The sequence below is a fragment of the Clarias gariepinus genome, chromosome 18 (assembly GCF_024256425.1).
Source record: "Clarias gariepinus isolate MV-2021 ecotype Netherlands chromosome 18, CGAR_prim_01v2, whole genome shotgun sequence".
Lineage (NCBI taxonomy): Eukaryota > Metazoa > Chordata > Actinopteri > Siluriformes > Clariidae > Clarias > Clarias gariepinus.
This window is the reverse complement of record NC_071117.1, coordinates 14,283,799-14,306,470: the sequence shown is the minus strand read 5'-3', so window position 1 is coordinate 14,306,470 and position 22,672 is coordinate 14,283,799. Positions and strand designations below refer to the sequence as shown.

The 22,672-nt window shown below is 36.4% G+C and overlaps 1 protein-coding gene across 3 annotated transcripts; it reads right to left on the bottom strand.

The window, feature by feature from the left end:
* On the bottom strand, positions 1–19,222 carry rab3da (RAB3D, member RAS oncogene family, a). Of its 3 annotated transcripts, none has more exons than XM_053477121.1 (5): positions 19,114–19,222; positions 15,506–15,742; positions 4,381–4,499; positions 3,758–3,882; positions 1–3,265 (listed from the first exon to the last, which is right to left on the bottom strand). In XM_053477121.1, the coding sequence occupies exons 2-5, from the start codon at positions 15,740–15,742 to the stop codon at positions 3,078–3,080; spliced, it is 669 nt and encodes a 222-aa protein (XP_053333096.1). In that variant the 5' UTR covers positions 19,114–19,222; the 3' UTR covers positions 1–3,077. The 3 variants fall into 3 exon arrangements, with proteins under 3 accessions (XP_053333096.1, XP_053333094.1, XP_053333095.1); XM_053477119.1 differs by having other exon boundaries at positions 18,879–19,156; XM_053477120.1 differs by having other exon boundaries at positions 19,090–19,147.
* Positions 19,223–22,672: the final 3,450 nt, after the last annotated feature.

Here is a 22,672-nt window from a genome sequence, read left to right as displayed (position 1 = left end):
GTTTGTTGTTTATTAAGTTTTGACAGTCCACACATACTGATACTGGTTCAATGTGTAACTTGTACAGATATTAAATTTGATCTCATTCTGTGTACAGAATATATGGGGAATTTTGGATCTTATGCAAATGGATCCTATGCATCTCATGTTTACATCTCATACACATCTTTATATTACAGCAGTTTGTCTAATGAAAGCATGCTCCATCACATAGAGATTAGTATTTTTCACTGAATTTGTAAATGTAAAACAGAAGTTATAAGTATAGCAGGGATTGATTTATGGTTATACTGTCTGATATTAAACAAATGAGTATGAATCCGTGTTCCGTGAGTCTGGCTCCTCTCAAGGTTTCGTCCTGTTGTCAGATTAGGGAGTTTTTCCTTTTCACCCTCACCATCATCAGCTTGAACATATCAGGCACAAACTGATAATTATAACTTATACTTTTCCCTTACATTTTTTAAATCCATTTTTTTAATCTATAAATCTATTTTGCAAAAGTTCTATACACATAAAAACTGAATTGAATTGAATTGAATTAAAACTTGGCAACTTTTCCCAGTCACTGCTCTGTTGGAAAAAGTCTTAAATGCTATTCAGAATTCAGTTACATTCAACAACGGTATGTTATTTAATCTACTGCACATATCACTTTAATCAAGCACAAGGTTATTTAAGGGTAAAGTGCAATAAATTTGCTTATCATGTACGTAATGCATTTTATTGCATCAGAGACAGCAAAAAGAAGTCTGAACCCAAGTGGGAATTTTACAGGTTTAAAGGCAAATGAAATGAGCTAAGCATTGTTATGTTGAATTCACCTGAATTATTCAATTATTTGAAGGTAAAGTTCAAAGGGGGAAAATTTTACAATTTAGACACCAGAAATGTAGACACCAATTAGCTTCCGGCATGAAAGTTTATGTCTGACTGCATTTTTGCTTTTAATAATGAATTATGAATCTTGCAATGTATGATGATTTTTTTTTTGTTTTTTAAAAAGTGCCACATTTAGCAATTCATTATTCAATATAGATATTTTAATGTTTGGTTTACTAAAATATGATATGGTTGATATGGCTGATTTCAGTTAACAAAATGCTATTATGATACTTTGCATTAAAACGCCCTTAATGAGAGACACAGTTAATACTTCACAACAGTTCACAATTTCTAATAGCATATACTGTATAAGCCAGTTTCATAGTTTTCCAGCAGATCCCTCAGCTTTTGCTATTTTTTTATTTTTATTTTTATTTTTTTGCCTCATACCAACATACTGTAATATCACTCGAGTAGCACAACATGAATAAGATGAGCTGGAGCAGGAAAACTCCATAGTTTCCATAGTGAGTTTCAGCTTCCTATTCTGTAGATATGAGATCACAGAGTGCTCGACTCTGATACAGAGATAAACGAAAGTTACATTCAGTGTCCACCAGGGGGCGTAACAGCTCTAAAAATACAGTAGCTGATGTGGTTGAAATGAAAGAAAGCTGAAATTTTTGGACCTTCTCACAAAACATCAAATCTGATCCAGTGGCCTGATTTTATACAAAGTAAAATATAACAAACTTGGGTGAAGAATCTAATTTATTTCCATTACATTCAGTCTCTGGTACTGACATGACATCAGCAAGGTGTAAAATACGTTATCAACCTTTTTTTTTTTTATTATTATTATTTTTTTTTTTTTTTTTGGAACACAACCTTAAATTTTTGCTCCATTTGAGATGCTGTGGCCTAAAATCATCTAGGCTGGTTTTCTGAAGCACTTTGCATGGATGTATGGAGTATAATAGTCTATGATAGTCGGACCAACTGATCTCTTCTGGCTCAGTGGTTCTCAAATGGTGTCTTGCAGCATTCATGGGCTGCTGATATTCAAAAGTGTTTTTTTTTTTACACTTCAAACCTGAGACGTGATGTTAATTTCTCTAGGATCTAAAAATGAAAAAGAAAATCCACACTTACAGTATAGACACATCAGTGTGACAGCTTTTCATAAGACGGCTTCCGAACAAAACAGTAACGATATCTCTTTTTTTTTTTCTTTGAATGTAAAACAAGCCATTTTTATAATGAAAAACATTTCGACATTATAAACATTTTGGTGGCATTTAATTTTTAAATATCTCAAAATATACTGGTATCTCAGGTACATACAATTCTGACCTCATGCCAAGTCATTTTCACATATTTGAGCCATTAAAGGAATTCCTGGGAGGCCAGCATGTCAGACATGAAGCAGGCAGTCCGGTCATGGACCAGGCATACTGAGAAAACTGTGTTCTGTTATTCTGTACAATCTTAAGTCCCAGTTTGACTTTGTATTATGAATCTATAGGCATAGTAATGTTATGTCGGTTTATAAAGACATTACATTTTCTCCCAACTACACTGTCTATATCTATTCTGTTCGATCCTTATATGAAAACTCTTGGGTATAATTCTTCGGCCAAACGTCTTCCTGTTTAAAGACACTGAATAATGTAAGTTCAATACTGTGAGTCTGGGTCTCCATAAGTGATGATGATGATGATGATGGTGATAATACAATTATTATCCTTATTATCAGGGGTAGTAGCTGTAGTATAGGAATATTTAAATATTATGCTGTCTTTAGTCTTGCAAAAGTTAGTAATGCGATGTTTCTTTGTGAGTCATAGTAAGTTTCCTTATTGTAATCTGTCTTCTGTTTTAGTGCAAAAGTGTTTTCTTTTACTGGGGTATTTATCGTGTGCAATAAATCTAAAAGCTTAAAAGGTTTTGAGCCAGGACTTTGAAGGACAAACGAAAAAAATAATTAGACCTAAGGTAAGTCCAGATGAGAACCACTGTAACAGGATGATTCCAGTTTTTGTAGTGTACAGCTTTGTCTCTGTGTGTAGGCTACTATATGCTTACAATGTACACTTTGTTGCATTATTACTAACTGGTTTATCAGGTGAGTGTGGCTGTGAGAGACTGGGCTAGGCATACGGTATACGCATACCATATATTTGTAAGTGAGTAAGTGTGTGTGAGAGAGAGAGGGGAGCGAGAGAGAGAGAGAGAGAGAGAGAGAGCAATCATTAACAAGAGCAGCCATTTTGGCTGGTCGGGGGCGTGTCCTCTAGGTTGGGTCCTTTGTGATTAGCCAGTGGGCTTGGCTGTCCATCCATGCTCTCGTTCATCTTGTCGCAGATTATGTCAACAAGCCGCTCGAAAACCTGCTTTACGTTGATGTTGTCTTTTGCGCTCGCCTCAAAGAACTGGAAACCTAAACGTGCACACACACACACACACACACACACACACATGAAGATCAGGTGAATGAAAAGCCTTTGTCTGCCTCATCCTTTGGCAAAATGAAACATAATAAAATGTATTATCAGTCCATCTCAGATCTGCCTGTGATGGTGTTAGGACTATCTCCCTGAATCGTCTCTGAATAAACCTAAAACTCCTCTTGGCTTAGACTCTCGCCTCATCAGCAGTATTTTCTTTCTTAGTCACGGAGCATAACCACTCCTTTGCCAAACAGAGCTCCGCAATGCAGGCGAGTAAAATAAATAAAAAAACAGAGAAAAAGGTAGGGAGGGAGTGAGAAAAGGACAGGGAGATTGAGAGGGAAAGATTCGGAGAGAAAGAGAGAGAGAGATTGAGAGAGATTGTGAGAGAGGGGTGGGTGTTTCAGTACATAAAAGAACAAGATGGATCGCTTTTCTCACTAAAGACCTTTACGTTACTGGGGTTGGTGTAAGGAACTCACCTAACTCATTAGCTAGTTTCTGTCCATCTTCTGTAGCCACCAGTCTGTCATCCTCTAGGTCACACTTATTTCCAACCAGAATAACTTGAGCATTGTCCCACGAGTAGGTCTTAATCTGTGTTGCCCTGAGACACATGCACACACATGTAAAAAATAATCAAATCTAAATAAAATGAAATGAAAAGTGTATAAACCTCATGGATATTTCTTAAGTACAGGATATACAGTAAAATATAATTTCTATAAAAATTAAACAGATTACTTTTTAATTAGCACCAGAATATACAGTAAAGGGAGGCCTTGCTAATAGATTCCCAGTCTGGCACTTGAACCTCTGACCTCCTGATCAGTAACCCAGAGCCACAAACAACACAAATACACTGTCCTGCTAAAACAGCTTTGGGCTTCTTTTATCCAATAAAGGGAAATCTTAATGTTATTACATACAAAGACATTCCAGACAGTTCTTTGCTTTAACATTGTAGCAGCATTTTTGAGAAAAGCACACATTATAAGGTATAACGGTGTTATGGTCACGTGTCTGCATGCTTTTTTTGAATAATAATAAGAAGAAGTAACAAAATTAGAGTTCGTAATGAGATCATATCTCATTATGGACTCACCAGTCCTGTACAGCGTAGAAAGACTCCTGGTTGGTGATGTCGTACATGAGCAGAAATCCCATAGCTCCTCTGTAGTAAGCAGTGGTGATGGTGCGATATCTCTCCTGACCTGCGGTGTCCTACAGACACACAGAAACAACATCTGATTCGTAAGAACATGTGATGTGTAGCAGTACTCTATACTGTTATAGACCCAGTATAAACCTTAACATTGGATAAGCATTGTTATATAGTTGAATTAATGTTATGATGATGTCCACTTGATTTGAAGCATTTATGGCGATTTACATGCATTCGCACAATATCCTTAAGTTCCTTTTGTATTGTATTTGGGGCATTTGTTATCCCAATATCCATAATACGGACGGGAATCACCAGGGAACAGTCGAAAATGATATTATCAGGATTCCTTGGTGCCAAATCTATTTGCATTGGGATTCTGTCAGTATCACTATTTTATATTAATAATATAACAAATTTTCAGATTTCTTTACAATTATTATCAAGGCGATTTGTTCCTAACGTACAAAGTGCTGTGCTGCCTGCCAATGTACTGTATGAAGATTTTACAGTGCCACCTGTGTGATAATGGAGGAACTGCAACATTTTACCACCTCAAATGAAAAAAATGATAATACTAGCGTTGTTGACGCTTAAAGACTTTGTAGAAATATATAAAAGGGTTAAAGCTAAAAATAAGCTCATCAGCTTTGATTTAATCAATGATAATATTATTTCAGGTTGATGTTTGCCTGTCTTTGCATAACTTATTAATACAGTACAAAGAAATACAATTTTGTAAGTGTGAGTATCTTAACACTTGTTTACGCTAAGGTGTATTTCTTTAATCATTAACCTAATACACTCCCTGTTTAAAGTAGATTATTAAATCTGGCACATGACTGTTCATAATATTACAATTTACTCAACATTCTGATTTTAGTGCATCACACTGGGCTCTCAGTTCAGGTATTTTACACACTCATACACCTCAGACTGCTGTGGATATGTTTGCTCTAATGACCTGGGTTTTATCTTATAGTGGTGCTTTACATTACTGCTATTATAATTACTACAGTTTTGGAACTTATGAGACAACCCGGTTTTAAACTTCCTGCGGGAAGAATAAACGTACATTGATTTGTCCGTACATCTTTGAAGGTTTAGCTTTCATAGTGTACTTGCATTTTTTTGGGTAAGCCATGCTGTGTCGCGCAGTCGTTTGTGTTTTGTGAGGATTTGGGCACTTTGAAGATGCATTTCGATCGTTTTGGCGTCTTCCGCAAACTTTGTGTGTTTTACAGTAAACTATCACGTTGATTGGTGATGTGTATAGCCAAACCCATATCAAGGGAAAAGGTCTGTCACATAATCTGGCACATAACGTCCTTTATACTCAACTTTTTCATTTCATTTATGGTGCAAATGTGACTTTTTTTTGACAAAAGTAAAAAACGAATTATTTGACAGTAGCACTACTATTACAGTTTGTAGATACAAAAATACATCAAAACAATGCTCATGGCTTCGTGACTATATACAGTATATATTCTTTTAAGGGGAATCACTTAACAAAAAGATTTTCTTTTTCATTCTGGGTTGAAGGGTAGTTTGAGCGAGGATACTGTACAGTGTATTTTTATATGGTTCTCCAACAGACTTAAACTTTGCAGCTTATCAGCTGAACGCTGACTGTTTTGTCTGGAGAAATAGCAGACTGAACAGTTCGAATCGACACACGTTCCAACCAGACTATAGCAGTAATATTGTGGTAGGAAAATCCTCCTATTCTGTTTATCACTGATACCGCTGTGAAAAGCTTTCCCCATCACGAACCAGATCAGCTGCTTCAACACCACACTCTTCTCCATGGGCCTTGTGTGTTTGCTCTCCCTGCTGCTCTGCTGTTTACTGTGTGCTGTTCTATATCAACAGTGATACAGGCGTCACATGACGCAAAAGCAAACAGGATGCCTGACTTCATGATATAAAGAATCCTGAGTGGTGTGAGTCACACCTTTCAAAGGGGTATTCACACATTTTCTGTTTCTATGTGCTATACATAATAATATATTAGATATTAGATAATAATATATATCATTATATATTATATCTAATATATAATATAATAGTAATAGTAATATATATATAGGTAATTTTGCTATCCAACTATAAAGCAGAAACCAAATAAATAAAGTAAAAGTCAGTCATTCTCATGACTTTATTGTGCAAAGCGAGCAAAAGTAGTTAGTATTTGTAATCAGTTAAGTTATTGCAGTATATTTATTAGCAGGTTTTGTTACTTTTCAATAAATTGCTGGAAAAAATTAAGTCTCACTCATATCTTGAAGCTAATCAAATTCATTTCTGCTTAAAAGATACCAATAAACTAAATAAAAGATTAATAACACTAAGCCTATTTCTAGACATACTTTACATTATTATGCTTCAAATCTTTTCATTCCACTTGCAGATTATTTAGCTTTTTTTAAGCATTCATTTCTAAAAAAAAAAAAAAAAAAGCAAATTTATCTGCTAACAGAATAAAAAAATAAATGCTTAAGATTAATAATGATGATATTTGTTTTACTGCTATCGTGTATTAGGAAATAGGAAATACATTTGACTAGATTCAAGATATTCTCACTTTCTAAGATGTCATGTTTTAAGGTGCATGTGGGCTTTGCCAAAATTAATTCACAGACACTGGCAGTTTTAAATTCTTAAGGTGTAAAGACAATTTTTTGTATTTTCCGCGGCCTACAATTTATTCTTCCATAGAGTACTTTAATGGGATAATGTTTTCCAATTTTATGCTCGACATTAACCTGTCGACTGACTCACAAGAAACAGTAAATCCTTACAACATAAAAAATATTCACTCTCTTTTTATAAAATGAGTGTTAGATTTTTGTATCTACCCTTCTCTTAACTGTTGAATTCAGGTTATGCAGGTTTATGATGGAATACTCAAGTTTGCAAGCTGGTCATGTTAACATTAATGAAAAAGACAGCAAACACACTGCAGAGCATCAGCAACTAGAGGACTGTAGTAACCAGGCAACTCCTAATTAGGTTCTGTGATACTGTAAAACTGTAGACCTTGCATATGGTGTGCGTGTGTACATGTGTGTGTGCATGTGTGTGTGTGTGTGAACGCGTCACTGGAAAAGACCTCATGGGTGTCTAACAGACAAAAGACCCCAATCTCCTTCTTTCAACATAGATAAGCTCAACCAGCTGTTTACACACACACACACACACACATACACAAACACACACAAAATGTTTAGGATTAGCCCACACTGGGGTGTTCATGTGCATAGGTGTGAATGTAGCCGTCACTAGTAAATCTTATTACATCACACTGTACTATTGTTCTAAAGCTTTAAAAAGTATATTTAACATAGGTCCAGGGAACCCCCGATACAATATTATCACGATACCTAGATGCCAATTTAATCTGTATTGCAATTCTATAAGTGTCAGGATTTCATAACTATTTAGAATCTCTAGAGAGAGAGAGAGAGAGAGAGAGAGACAGAGTCAGACCAAAAAATGCATACACACTTAAAAAAAATAAATAATATGATTACTATTATATGACTTTAATATTAATAATACTATCATATTATTATCATATACTATATAAAATGTATAGCAATAAATGTAGTATTTAAAATATTTATGCAAGTTTTTTTTTTCCTGAAGTGTGAATAAATTTTTGAGATACCTCTGTAAATAGATGGATAAAATTAAATAATTGCTTTAAAGCTGCATTTTGTATTTACTCAGGTTATTTTTGGTCAATATTAAAATTTGTTTGATGATTTTAATCATTTAAGTGTGACAAAAAGAAAAAATCAGGAAGGGGTATAGACTTTTTCCTGACACTGTATGTCTGTATATATATCACATATATTGATTTAGTTACATTTTTAAACAAACATATATATTTTATATATTAAAGTATATATACTATATATAAACTTTTATAAAAAAAATTATTTGTGTGGGAATAGTTTAGACTGCACCACCTGTAGGTTTATAGAGGAACAGCAACATTTTACCACCTCAAATGCTAAAATATATAAATAAAGAAATTAAAAATAAAAATTTTTGGAGCCAATGATTTCGTCCTCATCTCTGAAAGGTAATGTAAATGTTTTGGTGAAAAATATACTGAACACATACTAAATCTAAATGAAGTCAATCAGTGATATTTTGTGTTTAGCAAAGAAGCTACGAAGCTACCAACTCATCTAAAAAGAATCTCATGAATATTTGAAAATGTTATGATGTACTGTAGTTTATACACATTTACTTTGTTGACAGCCACCTTGGACTCCCTGAATCACTTTGCAATTTAGAATATCAGCTATATATCAGAATATCAGGTTTGGATAGCGTTAAATGGAAAGCTAGTCTGCTAGGTTGTACAATTACTTGTTCCACACACCAAGTAGTGTCCTTGCCTAGTGGTTAGAGAGGGATTTGTGTTAGCTTTGTGTTAGAAGCTAGTTAGCTTTCTGGCTCACATTCGCCATGAGCAAAACAATACAGACGTTCAGACAAGAGACATAAGAGAACTTAGAAGCAATTACTATTTAGTTTTTCTTGCTGAACGTGCTTTCATGACTGGGTTTAAGGTACTGTAGGTTTTGGCAGGCAGCTGCTCTCTCCTCAGTACTGCGGACCGTACAGACCTGATTTCACCCACGCTGCGACCGTCAGTTAGTGTAATTAACGGTTATTTGAACACCTGTGACTCGTAATGAGACTTATAATGAAACGTCCCAGTGCTGTAATGCTCCATATCATCACTCCTGAATGACTCTCGTCCAATCAGATTACTCGGTTGGAAGTAACTGCTGTATAATAATTTATTTCTTAGTTGTGGGAAGACTGATGGTACCACTGACATACTGAGTACCTAAAAGTTAAAGTTAATGTATCTCTACTAATACTATAGATACCGACTTTCCCTTCTGTATGTGAAAACATACAATATATTGAGGCATGTAATATATTTACAGAAAAGGCCAGTAACTTTGTAAACTTTTTTGTAAGAAAGCAAACATCATATCCCATGACTTGGATAATAATTTTTCAGACAATAATTTTCGTTTATTTATTTATTTATTTTCTCACTGCTCAGGGGTCCTTTAAGTCTTGTTGAAAACTAAGGAACAGCAATGGCAGCTCAGTTGAGCAAAGCATTTTGTAATTCCATGCTCCATGTATATGTGTGTGATTAAATGTTATTAATCGTGTTACACATAGCGTTGTGTGTAATGTGCTGTGTTTGCTTTCTCCCACAATAGTGCAGAGTCAAACCCAAGTCAAACTAAATTCTACCTTTAAAACGTCTCCTCTCTTAAGTAAACCATAAAGCACGCACACACACACACACACACACATTACTTACTTTGTCACATGTGGATTATATTTAAGCACTTCAGTCACACATGAGCTTATATCATTAGATAGCTCTGAAAAGTTACTCAGTCCGTGCAGACAGACGCTCCCACAAGTCTCTCTATATCCTCCACACCCTCCAAACTAATGATGTCTGAGTCATAAGCATATCGGTTTTCGGTTCTAAGCTCAGATTATGGTCTGTCTTTATAGTTTTGCATTTTCTCTAAATTCCTACACTCATAGGTGAACACTCGTAGGAGTCTGTGTACTGTATGTTTGTTGGTGTGTACATGGTGTCCTGCAATGAACTGTTGTCCTATTCGAGGTGTGTCCTCACAATGCACTCAGTCTTCTCTGAAAACTGAAAGCCTGACCAGAATAAAGCAGTTACTGAAGATAAATGAATGAATAGATGAATTTATCAATTAATCAATGAATGAATGATTATCTTCATTAATCTGAAGTTATGCCGTTATAAACCTTCTCCTTCTTGTTCTTCTTATGGATTTAACCTGTCTGTTATTATTATTATTATTATTATTATTATTATAAGAAATTGTTGCAGCTAATAACGTCTACTGTACGATTTATAAATACACTGCCTTGCAAATGTATTCTTAGACTTTGAACTTTTCCATACTTTGAAGCACTGTTCAATTCCTTATCCTAAAATGGAAACAGTACGGTTTGTATAGTTCTGTCATACTCTTTCCATTTTCAGATGATGGATTGATCAGCGCTCAGTGAGATGTTCAAAGCTTGAGATATTTATCTTATAGCCCAACCCTGCTTTAAACCTCTCCATGACTTTATCACTGACCTGTCTGGTGTGTTTCTTGGGCTTCATGATGCTGTTTGTTCACTAATGTTCTCTAACAAACCTCTGAGAGCTTCACAGAACAGATGTATTTATGTTTCAGATTTCTATTAAAAACCATTTTTCATTTTCCTTCTACTACACGATTTTGTGCCACTTTGTGTTCGTCTATGACATAAAATCCCAATAAAATACATTTATGTCTGTGGTTGTAACGTGACAAAATATGAAAAAGTTTAATGGGTGTGAATTCTTTTGGCAAGGCACTGTACTGTAGCACGTTTCCTGAAATCTGTCCTAATATCTACATCTAACAGCCACTTATTGCAGGAATTGTGGTGTTTCATCCCACATTTGTTGGCTAGTGGATAGCCAGTGTGTTAAAACTGTTAGACTAAAATCTTTCTTTTATATATATATATATATATATATATATATATAAAGAGCACTATTAATTTTACCTCTAAGGAAAGTACTGCATACTTAAGATAAGGTCTAAGTTTTTGCAAGCATGACTTTACAATTTACAATGCACTACCTCAAAGGGAACTGAAGGCCAGTTTCACTCAACAGCTCAAGGCTGTCTCAGTGTTTTCTTTAATCAGCCACACCAGGTTTCCTTCCTGTTGCACAAAGAAGCTGTTGGCATGCCGGTCTGAAATCAGGCCTTTCTGTTTAAATAGTTCTGTGCTGGTTTAAATAGTTCTGTGCTGGTTTAAGGCTGGTAAAATGGCAGCACATCATAAGAACATAAGGTCTATGATGGCCATTCATTCATTGTGCATTGGAGCGCATTTTGCCTACTGAATATGGAAGACAGAAGAGGCAAAATCTGGAATGAAACCTCAGATGTTAAAAATTAATCATCTGCATAGGAACACACAGGTCATTTAGTTGCTAGTTAGTCATCTACGGTAGTGAGCAAATTACACAAATCCTGTACTTGAGTAAAAGTAGAAGTCTTCCTTTTACATGTCACATAGAGTAAAAGTACAAAAAATACAAACATTTTAAATTTATTTAAGGTTTAATGAACTGAGGTTGAGTAATGGAGTAATTGTCAGCAGGTGGCAAAATTAAATCTCCACCTTAAATATCACACCCCACTGTGGATATGCTTCGCTAAAGCATGCGGAAATGTAGTAAATTAAAAGTACAGATATTTGCTGTACAATGTAGTGGAGTAAAATTATCTAATGAAACTACTTAAATAAAGTACAGATACGTGAATTATGTATTTAAGTACATAATAAATATTAAAATTCCACATCTGGTCAACAAACTAATGTTAAGACAATACAAAATTTTGTAAAGTTAGACCCATATAAACCTGCAAGGTGGCTACTTTACATCCATAAGCCACCTAATTTAGCTGTTTATTAAGCTAACATTAGTTTTTCCTGTTCACCTTGTTGTGAATACTGTAATAAAACAAAGTCTATACACGGCAAACCCCCAGTGTTATATTATTATTAATTCATTCCCCAATTTATTTTTATTTCTATCCATAATTTAGCCTTTAAGGTGACGGGCGGTACTATGTATAACTGTGTATGTGACAAATAAAATTTGAATTCGAATTTGAATTACCATCCTACAGCAGGGATACTTCCTGGAGATTCTTCTGCTCAAACACAGGTGATTCATCTAATTAGTTAATTACCAGGTTCAGTGGGTGTGTTTAGGTTGGTTAATGATAAACTGTGCTTGACACTGGCCTTCCAGGACTGGAGTTAAAGAGTTCTGGCCTGCAGTGTGTGTATACACAGATCAACCATATCTGTGACATCACATATTATTTACATATTAACATATTAAATTATATATTGGTATACTGCTCACATGGCTGATTTATGCCTTTGGAGAGCATCTGGTCTGACCCCAGAGAAAACCAATACAACACAACTCACCAAACAAGTCAATTCTGGCTACAATAGAAAGACACAAGAACTCTCAGTGCACCACAGCCTGCTGCACACGAGGACCATCAAGCAAAGAGCTTAAGGCCACCGACCTGACCTCCAAACTCCCCAGATCCCAATCCGATTATGCATCTATGGTATAAGCCAGACAAACAAGTCCAGTCCACAGTGGCCCCACCGCACAACCCACAGCACCCAAAAGTTCTACAGCAAACATCCTGGTGGCAGACACCACAAGACACCCCCAGAGGCCCTGCAGAGCCCCGCCCTGAGGATCTGAGAGCTGCCCAGCTGGCACAAGGGGAACCTACACAATAACCGCGCAATATTTTAAGCTGAAATATTAAGAACTGTAAGTGCTTTGTTGCCTTTAAACTTAGTGTGTAAACAAAATAAACAAAAAAAAAACCTGAGGCTAAAACATTAGCTTTAATACCTGGAGGTGCTAACTGAAGCCTAAATTAGATGTCAGCTATTAACAATGGAGGACATTTAATGTTGATATTTGTCCCCAAAATTTTAGTTAATGGGTGTCATGTCATATCATATCATGTTGTCATGTCATGTCCTATTATGTCATGTCATGTCATGTTGTCCTATCATATCATGTCATATCATATCATATATCATGTCATAATTGATTATATTATGTCATATATTATTATAATATTATTTCACATCACATCATATACATATGACATTATTGTATTGATATTACATTGTTACATTGAATTTACAGTATTGTATGCATATAAATAAAATAAAAGTATTATATGCAGCCAATAAATTATGATTTAAATAAAGTTTTAGATATTTTGAGGTCACTAAAGAAATAAAGATATAAACAGTAACTCTGAGAGTATTTGACTGACTGATAGTTATACGATTGTGCAGCAGCCTATAATAAGTTATAAATCTTCCATACTGAATGCTTCTATGTATTGTATAGTATTCATGGTATGCAGCATATGCCCTTATTTGTCCTATTCCCACTGATCATTAATCATCGAGCCCTAATTAGTTTAAACATGTATATATGTTTTTGAGTCTCATACGTTGCAAAGAAAGAGAATTATAGTGTTTACTGGCACTTTGCGACAGTTGGTAAGCCTTGGTTATACTCACACACACTAAATGTGCTAAATAATTCATTAACCTCAGAAGACCACTTTCCCTTCTATGTATCGATTACATCAGTAATTCCGTGCACACATACAGACAAGCCGGGAAGGATTTTTTACTGCCAGAAACACTGAAGTATCCAAATCAGACAGTCTGCAGAGAGTTTTTTTCAGGATGTGAAAGCTTGTTTTCTCTTACACAAAAAGCACTTTCAGTATTTTACCGAGTTTAATCATTTATATCAACTTATTGTATCAACTGATTTTATTGGTATAAAACACAGATCATGTAAAAGCAACCATAAGGCATTTTACTCCACAGTGTGTGTTTGTGAGTGAGTGGCTGAAAGCTTAACAGCTGGTTTGGGGGAAGGAGAGGTGAAACATGATCTAAATTTATTTTTTTTAATACTATTTTTCTCCACATGTGAGAATATAGTAATATACTGTATTTATAGTCAAGCTACAATATAGTCGTCATCGTGTCATTGGCTATACCGCTTTATGCTGTATACAGTACAAGATCCTATCCCAGAAGACTTAGGGCACGAGGCTTTGGGTTACACCCTGGACATACACACACTCACACACACTCATTTACACAATACGGACAAGTACCGGGAGGAATCCCACCAAGCACGGGGAGAACATGCAAACACCATGCGAACAGACCCGAACACGGAGCCTGCAGGTGCAAGGCAACAGTGCCAACCACAAAGCCGCCGTGCCATCCAATACTGTATATAGTCATAGTTGAAAATCATGACATGCCTATACACAAGTTAAGGTAATTTCGCTTTTTATTCAACTGTAGAGAAATAATTTATTGAGAGAGAAGTGATTAATACTGATTCACTATGCATACTATAGTAATGCATCATTTATGACAGAATCAGGCTACACCAGAACACTCTATGTTACATTCCACTTCGCAACAAATGAATTGTAAATGATTCCTTATCAGCATTAGAGTAGTACCATATATACAGTACATGAATCCATTCTGTCTAGAAAATCCAAAAAGCATGTCTACGAAAAAAAATACCTATGTTGATTACAAATTGCATCACTCTAATGAATAGTATATGATATGAAATGAGGTGATGTGCATCTCAGCTTAGAGAACCAGTCACAAGTCTGAACACACCTTCTAATTCCATGGTAGTTCCTGATTTTTAGTTCTTTCTACATTGTAAAACGATGTTGAAGGCACCCAAAATATGCAATAATCTCCTTTGAACAGTCGATATTGAGATGATACGTCTGCTCTGTAAATCTGAGGTGCTGGTTGTTAATTGGTGATTTCTGAGGCTGGTGACTCTAAATGAACTTCTCCTCTGCGGCAGAGGTAAGTTTTGGTTTTGCTTTCTTAGGAAGGTCTTTATACTGTAGAGCCAGTTTCATCATGGTGCTTGATTGGTTTTGCAACAGTACTTGACAATACCGCTCTTGCACGAGCTATTCCAGAACAGCTGACCTCCATGTCTTAAAATAACAGCTGACTGTTGAGTTAGAAGGTGTGTCCAAACTTTTGACTGGTACAGTACATAGCCACACCTCTTCCACTGGGATTGAAACACAGGCAATACCTCGTGCACAGACACAGAGGTGATGCGTCCTACAGTAAAACTGAAAAAGGTCATGCCTTCAATGTTAGGACCGACAGTGGAGAAAAAGAACACAAGGAACTAAAGGTATGGGTAGGTTCCAGGTTCCAGAGACACTTTGAATAATCACCATCACTAGAACAACTAAGAAAAGAAAAACTGGGTTTGGGATGCTGTATTTTTTTCCATGCTTTGCCTACCAAGAACATGTGGTGGTCCACATATCCCATCACTTACCCAGATCTGGAGTTTGATTCGTTTCTCATTGCGGTAGACGGTCTTGACTTTGAAGTCGATGCCGACGGTGCTGACGAACGCCGAGGTGAACGAGTCATCTGCGTAGCGGAAAAGGAAGCTGGTCTTTCCTACACTGCTGTTCCCAATGATTAGTAGTTTAAACATGTAGTCAAAGTTCTGGTCAGCCGCATCCTTCTGCACCTGTGCCTGCTGCCGGGGGTCGTTCACTGTCGCCATCTACAAGATCAGAAGCCAATCGAGTTAGGGAATGGAATGTCAGGGACATCATAAAGGTGTGGCAGTATACTGTACCCTAAAAAGATTTACGCAGTCTTATTACAATGTCCTATGGATGGGACATCATACATCCTGCCCCAGTACATAAATGTTTCTATTTACATCTTTACTATCATAATAATTGTAAACTAAACATGATCATATTAGGAGAAGGTAATACAGTATGTGATATAAGTATGTAACTGTCTTCACACATGTCATTTCTACCAGCTAACCTTATTTTGTCCTTTATTTTTTGCGCTTTAACATTTACATTTCATTTAGTCATTTAGCAGACACTCTTATCCACAGCGACTTACATTTTTATCTCATTACACATCTGAGCAGTTGAGGGTTAAGGGCCTTGCTCAAGGGCCCAACAGTGGCAACTTGGTGGTTGTGGGGTTTGAACCTGGGATTTTCCGAACTGTAGTCCAATGCCTTAACCACTGAGCTACCCCTGACCCCATCCCCTATCTAGTCAGGTCCTGGAGGCACACTTTTTAGTCCCTCTACATGCATCTGTGAAGTATGACAATAAAAATCTTCTTGACTTGTCCCAACTCGATATGAGCCACCCAGTGTCTCCTTTCTTTTTCTTCTCCTGTCTGCTAGCACATTTGCAACTTCTTCTCCAATCCACCTTGCTGTTTTTTTGTTTTTTTGCTGCATGTAATCAGAGATGCTGAGTGTGTTACTCTTGATCGGACTTGTTTCTGTAAAAAAAAAAAATCAGCACAAACCATCCGGACCTTAAAGGCAAAGCAGCCAGCGCACTGTCAGCAAACGCAGTCGTCATCTGTCTTTCTCCCTCCATGCCAAATTCAGAGAATTACAGCGCTTACTCCATAAGGGCCCAGTCATTTAAGCAAAAATACCCAAAATGTAGTAATACTTTTTAAACCACATTACAATTTCCATAATAATCCTGTGAAATAAAAATATATAACTACCCAAAGGCTCAACACTTAATCCAAGCTTTGGCAACTTCGCAGTGCCTACAAACCTCATCAACACATTAAACACTTACCAAACAGGTTAAAAAACCCTCTCCATTACCTTTAACACCAGCATGACTTCATCACCAGCCCACCTCACTAGCACAACTCCACCATCTTTATCGCTCACCCAATGGCTTCACTGTCTCTCCAATGGCTTTATCACTGGCCTGCTTGCTTTAAAACCATACCAACATATACATACACTTGTCCAATGCCTTTAACATGAGCCCAACATATTTCCAATGTCTATCATCAAATCAGTATCTTTGACACCAAACCCAACATCTTTATCACCTGCCCATTGGCCTTAACACCTCTCCTATTCCTTTATCGCTGGCCCACTGCCTTAAAATCATACCAACATCTTTTTCACCAACCCACTACCTTTACCATGTCTCCAGTGCCTCTATCACCAACCCACTGCATGTAAAACTTCTCCACTACTTTTAACACCTCTTCAACACCTTTATTTTTGGCCCAATGCCTTTTACACAAGCCTACCATCTGTATCACTGGCCCAATGCCTAGAACACCTGCTCAAATTTTTTTAACACTGGCAGGAGACCATTAATACTTGCCTAATACTTTTATGTCCTGGCAAAAACTTCACACTACCAGTTTAAAACTTCTACAGTAATCAGATTCTCTAAAAGCTGCCAAACACCTGGAAAAGGCTCAACACATGTTCAAGGTTTCAACTTAATGATTTACCATCTGTCCAACATCACAATTTAATTTAGTAATTACAGTAGACTAGTAGTCATGTACATATGTGTGTGTACCGTATATATAGCTATGAGTCTGAGGGAGTCACCAAGAGCTGACACACCTTGCTGAAAGAAAGGTTTGAGTTGGGAAATTCATTTGGTATTACAACATGGATATGTAACAATTCATCTACACAAATGATTTTAACTGAATAAACTGAACAACTTGCTTGTATGTATTTACCATGTCACAAGGAATAATGTTGAGTTGTTTGGTATACAATGCTGTGAAAAAGTATTTGCCCCCTTATATATACTGTATATATATTGTTCACTGATCATTAGTTACTGTTTCACATACGGCGAAGCAGCTTTGGACAGCTTTTTTCCCCCTTTTCCTTAATAAATGCATCATTTAAAAACTGCATTTTGTATTTCCTCAGGTAATATTTGTGTGATATTCAAATTTGTTGTATGACAAATATGCAGCAAAACAAAAAATCTGGATCAGCAGGCAAATACTTCTTCACAGTACTGTACTGTATATTCCATTTATTCCATTTAAGACCCAAGGAAATCTAATTCTTCTGAAATAGATTGATAAAGATAAGGTTGAAAGGTTGAAGTATAAACATCATCTGATGAATCAAATCCTAAATGTGTGCGTGTGTCACAAGAAAAAAAAAACTCAATTTAGAATCGCTCTCACTCATCATTCATACCACTTTATCCTGGATACACCCTGGACATGGTGCTAATCCATTGCAGGACACATTCATACACTATGGGCAATTTGGGAACGCCAGTTAGCCTAACCTGCATGTCTTTGGACTGTGGGACGAAAACCGGAGTACTCAGAGGAAAAACAACCAAGATTATCCGGGGAGAACATGAAAACTCCATGCATACACACCAAGGCGAGAATCGAACCTGGACCCTGGAGGTGTCAACCACCTAACCTAACAAGGTGCTAACCACTACACCACCTTGCTGCCTTTAAACTAAAAATAAATAAATAAAAACATTATTAAAGGTTAGAATAGTGTTTATTGGAATATAATAAACTATCTGTAAAATATGTGTGTGTGTGTGTGTGTGTGTGTGTGTGTCTAAATGATTGACATTAGGCAGAACACACACTCCTCCACACCCATTATGGATCAAATATACAAACATCTTCCATTGTTAAATAGGATTTTGTTGTTAAATGTATAAATGATATCTTAGATGCAATGTATCTATTAGAAAAGAAACATAATAACGGCTCTATAGATCCAGATGTTTTTGCACGCGCACTCAACAGGCGGTACAGTACCGCTTCCATATGGAGCATCAGAACACAACTTCACCAAAACAAGCCTTATGACTACTTATAACAACTTCACCGACCTTGTTCAGCTTAATCTGCTCCAACGAAAAGTTATTATTCCTTGTGTCGTCTCTTCTTAGTAGTATTATTAGTATTAGGATTATTAGGATTATTTCCGCTTCTTTTTCTCCGGCGCTCTTTTCTACTATCACTTCCTTTTTTTATTACTCCATTAAAACACCGATCTGCTTTTGATAACAAAATAGAAAACAACTCACTACTTAAACAAACCTGACTGTCTTGATTCGTCTTTACCTTGACACAGTTTATCCTTCCACCGTCTACTGACGCCTAGTGATGGCCGTTCCCAGATCAGCTGGTAGACACATCAGGGTTGCCAGATCACCTGCATCATATTACTCTTCACTGAAGCGTTGAACTAAAATGGTGGAGAGTGCTGTCACTTTGTTTGGCTGATTACAAAATCTTTTTTGTACAGGGAAATGGGGGCCTGGAGCTTGTCCCAGGAGACTTAGGGAATGGTGTGTGGTACACCCTGTACAGTGTGCCAATCCATCACAAGGCACACACACACATGCTTATTCGGTCATTAACTACGGGTAATTTGGGAATGCCAATCAGCCTAATCTGCTTGTCTTTGGACTGTGCAAGGAAATACAAGATGAACCCAGAACCCAGATGAAACTCACCAGAATATGCAAAATCCATGCACACAGACCCAAGGCGGGATTAGAACCTGGACCCTCGAGGTGCAAGGCGACAGTGCTGCCTACCTTTCTTGTATGCGTTCAGAAAGTTAAGTATGTACCTACAGTCACGAAATACATTTTCTTTTTTCATTTTTAAATGTATCTTGCTTAATATTTAATTGTATCTTTTTTAAGTTCAAAGAAATGTCTTGTCACTTTGATTATATAAAAACTGGGACCATATACTTTTCATCTAAATAATTTTTTTCCTGAAATAAATCTGATTCACAATAACATTCAATATCTTATAAAATAAGTTAAACATCAAACTCATGAAACAATAATTGATCATAATTGATAATATGAAATAAATATCAAGCATTTAAAACCATGTCATTGGTGTTACTGTTGCTTAAAAAGAGTTTTATGTTATAACACATTTAGCAATTTGAAATTGTTCCTGACTCAGAAGTGACTAGATGAAGAGCGTTGTACAAATGCAAACGGTATGTCTGATGTTTCTTTCCTTTGGTTTAGAAATGTCATAACTGATTTCACAATTTTATGCAAAGCTTTTAGATCCTCATTGATGTTATTCATTTCATATTAATATAAATTAATTTATAACAAAATAAAAAAATGATCATAAAAATTTACTACATCTAATAATTTATTGATTTGGACATAATTGAAAACCATGTCGTCTTACACATGGAAGTCATTTTGTAAATAGTCATTAGTGTCATTGGTGTTGCCATCATTTGTGTTACCAGGAAAGAAGTAACACCAGTTATTAAAAATTCATTAAGCGCTACTTTTATTTAATAAAAAAAAAGTTAAATGAAGTTTACAAGTAAGTTAATGCTATTAAATTGTAGGTGTGAAATTACCCAAATTTCAACTTTTCTGTAGAATGGCATTTTCCCCTAAATGCCATTTTATCCAAATTGTTCTTTAAACCAGTGTTTCTCAACCTTGCTCCTGGAGGACCACCTACCTTTGTCAGCTCTCAGGACACCTGATTCAGCAAATCAGCTAATTCACAACTTTTTCTGAATCGAAGTGGGTGTTATAATGCAGGAAAACTCTACAGTAAAATTGTGTATATATTACCAATCTGGCAACGCGCACACCACAAGGAGTGTCTCTCCAGCCAATCAACAAGCGTGAACGTGACGTCGCACTAATTAGTAGTTCATTCATAAAACCCAGACACACACGTATTGGCTTTAATGACTGACATTCAATGTTTTTTTTTTCAACTATTTAGGCATTAATACCACTTTCATCTATTCTGATCTACAGTATATGTTCAAAAGTATGTGGACACCTAACCATCACAGCCATATATGCTTCATCCCAAATCACTCACTTATTGTTTGTACCGCTTTATCTTGTATACAGGGTTGCGGGGGAGACATAGGGGAACACCCTGGACGGGTTGTTAATCTATAGCCGGGCACACATGTACACCCACACTCACCCGCTTATTCACACAATATGGGCAACTTTGGAAGCCACCCAGAGGAAACCCACCAAGCACAATGGGGGGAACATGCAAAGTTTATGCAGGAGGTGGGAATTGTCCTTCAACAGCGATAACCACTAAGCCATCGTGTCAACTTACTTCCAACTACTTCCCACAGATTTGGAAGCACACAATAGTACAGGATTTCTTTGTATGCTCTATCATTACAATGTTCCCCTTCTGACACTAAAAGGCCAAACTCTGTTATGGTATGATAATGCCTCTGTGCTCCATAAAGATGTGATTTGCTAAGGTTGGAGTGGACAAGTCGAAGATTGGTGTGGAAGAAGTCAAGCGGTCTCCATAGAGTGCTGACCTCAACCTTACTCAGTATCCCTGGGACAAACTGGAACACCAAATTCCCCACAGTTCTTCTCACAAAATATCAGTACCTGACTTCACTAATCTCCTTGTGGATAAACGAACACAAATCCCCTCAGCCACAGTCAGATCTCCAAAATCTACTGGAAATCCTTCACAGATAAATCGATGGAGCTATTTATAACAGTGAAAGAGGACATTTGCATGTGGTGGTTGGATGTCTAAAAACTTTGAGCCATGCAGTGTAGCTAATATATTTTCCTTATAATATATACAGTGCAGTCTTTTTTGCATTAGTGTTACATTTACAGTACTCAGATCTAACAACCAAAAGATCAGATCAGGGTTTAAGATATTTACAGTCATGCCACAGCTTCTCAATTAAATTTAAGACTGGGCTTTGACTTGGCCACTCTAAAACCTTTTTTATTTTTGACCCATTGCTGAGCATTGTGGACTCGCTGTTTTGGATCGTTGTCCTGCTGCATAACCCAAGTCACGAACTGATGGCTGGACATTCTCCTACAGGATTTTCTGGTAGAGGGCAAGTCATCCAGGTTTTGAAGCTGCCACACTACCACCGCCATGTTTGATAGTTGGTATGATGTTCTTTTAATAAAACATTGTTACTTTCATGCCGGATGTTATGGGATGCATACGTTCCAAAATTTTCTACTTTTATGTCATCAGTCTATAGATTATTTGCTCAAAAATATCAATAATTAAAATATTTCTGAAAAATGTGTGTTACTTGTGTGTGCTTTTTTATTCTGCATTGGCTTTCACCTTGCAACATTTGCCCAGTTTCTTTCTTCCTGTATTGTTAAGTAAAGACCTTAACTGAGGCAAGTGAATCCTGCAGTTCTTTAGATGTTGTCCTGGGTTGTTTTATAAGCTTCTGGCAGAGTTGTCTTTTTGCTCTTGGAGTAATTTTGGTAGGGGCTGGCCACTTTTGGGAAGGTTTACCGTGAGCTTTTCAACATCACAGTTCATTCATGATTCATGATTCACATTTAGAACTCATTCTCTACTTCGCTAAAGTACTTGTGTATGATTTAGCAGTCTGTGACTGTTATTCTGTGCTGCTGCAGACCTGCATTTTCCCTCAGGATTAATAAAGATTTATCTTATCTATTATCCTAATTAGCTTTGTTCCATCAATGAAATCCTAATTTGCCAAACTGTCGATTCATTGTTGTGTTGTACATAAAAAAGATTTATCTCAGGATCTTAAAATGTTTCCCAGCATGTTGTTAATGAAACACAGGGGTATAATAGTGATAAATTATAAAGAAGCTACACACAAACACACAGG

Bases quoted from the DNA above. Each gene is read 5' to 3' on its own strand.
- rab3da (XM_053477121.1), bottom strand. From the start codon at position 15,742: ATGGCGACAGTGAACGACCCCCGGCAGCAGGCACAGGTGCAGAAGGAT. The intron at 3,883-4,380 runs GTGAGTCCATAA...CATGTGTCTCAG, and splicing joins TTCTACGCTGTACAGGACTG to GGCAACACAGATTAAGACCT. The intron at 3,266-3,757 runs GTGAGTTCCTTA...GTGCACGTTTAG, and splicing joins GAAACTAGCTAATGAGTTAG to GTTTCCAGTTCTTTGAGGCG.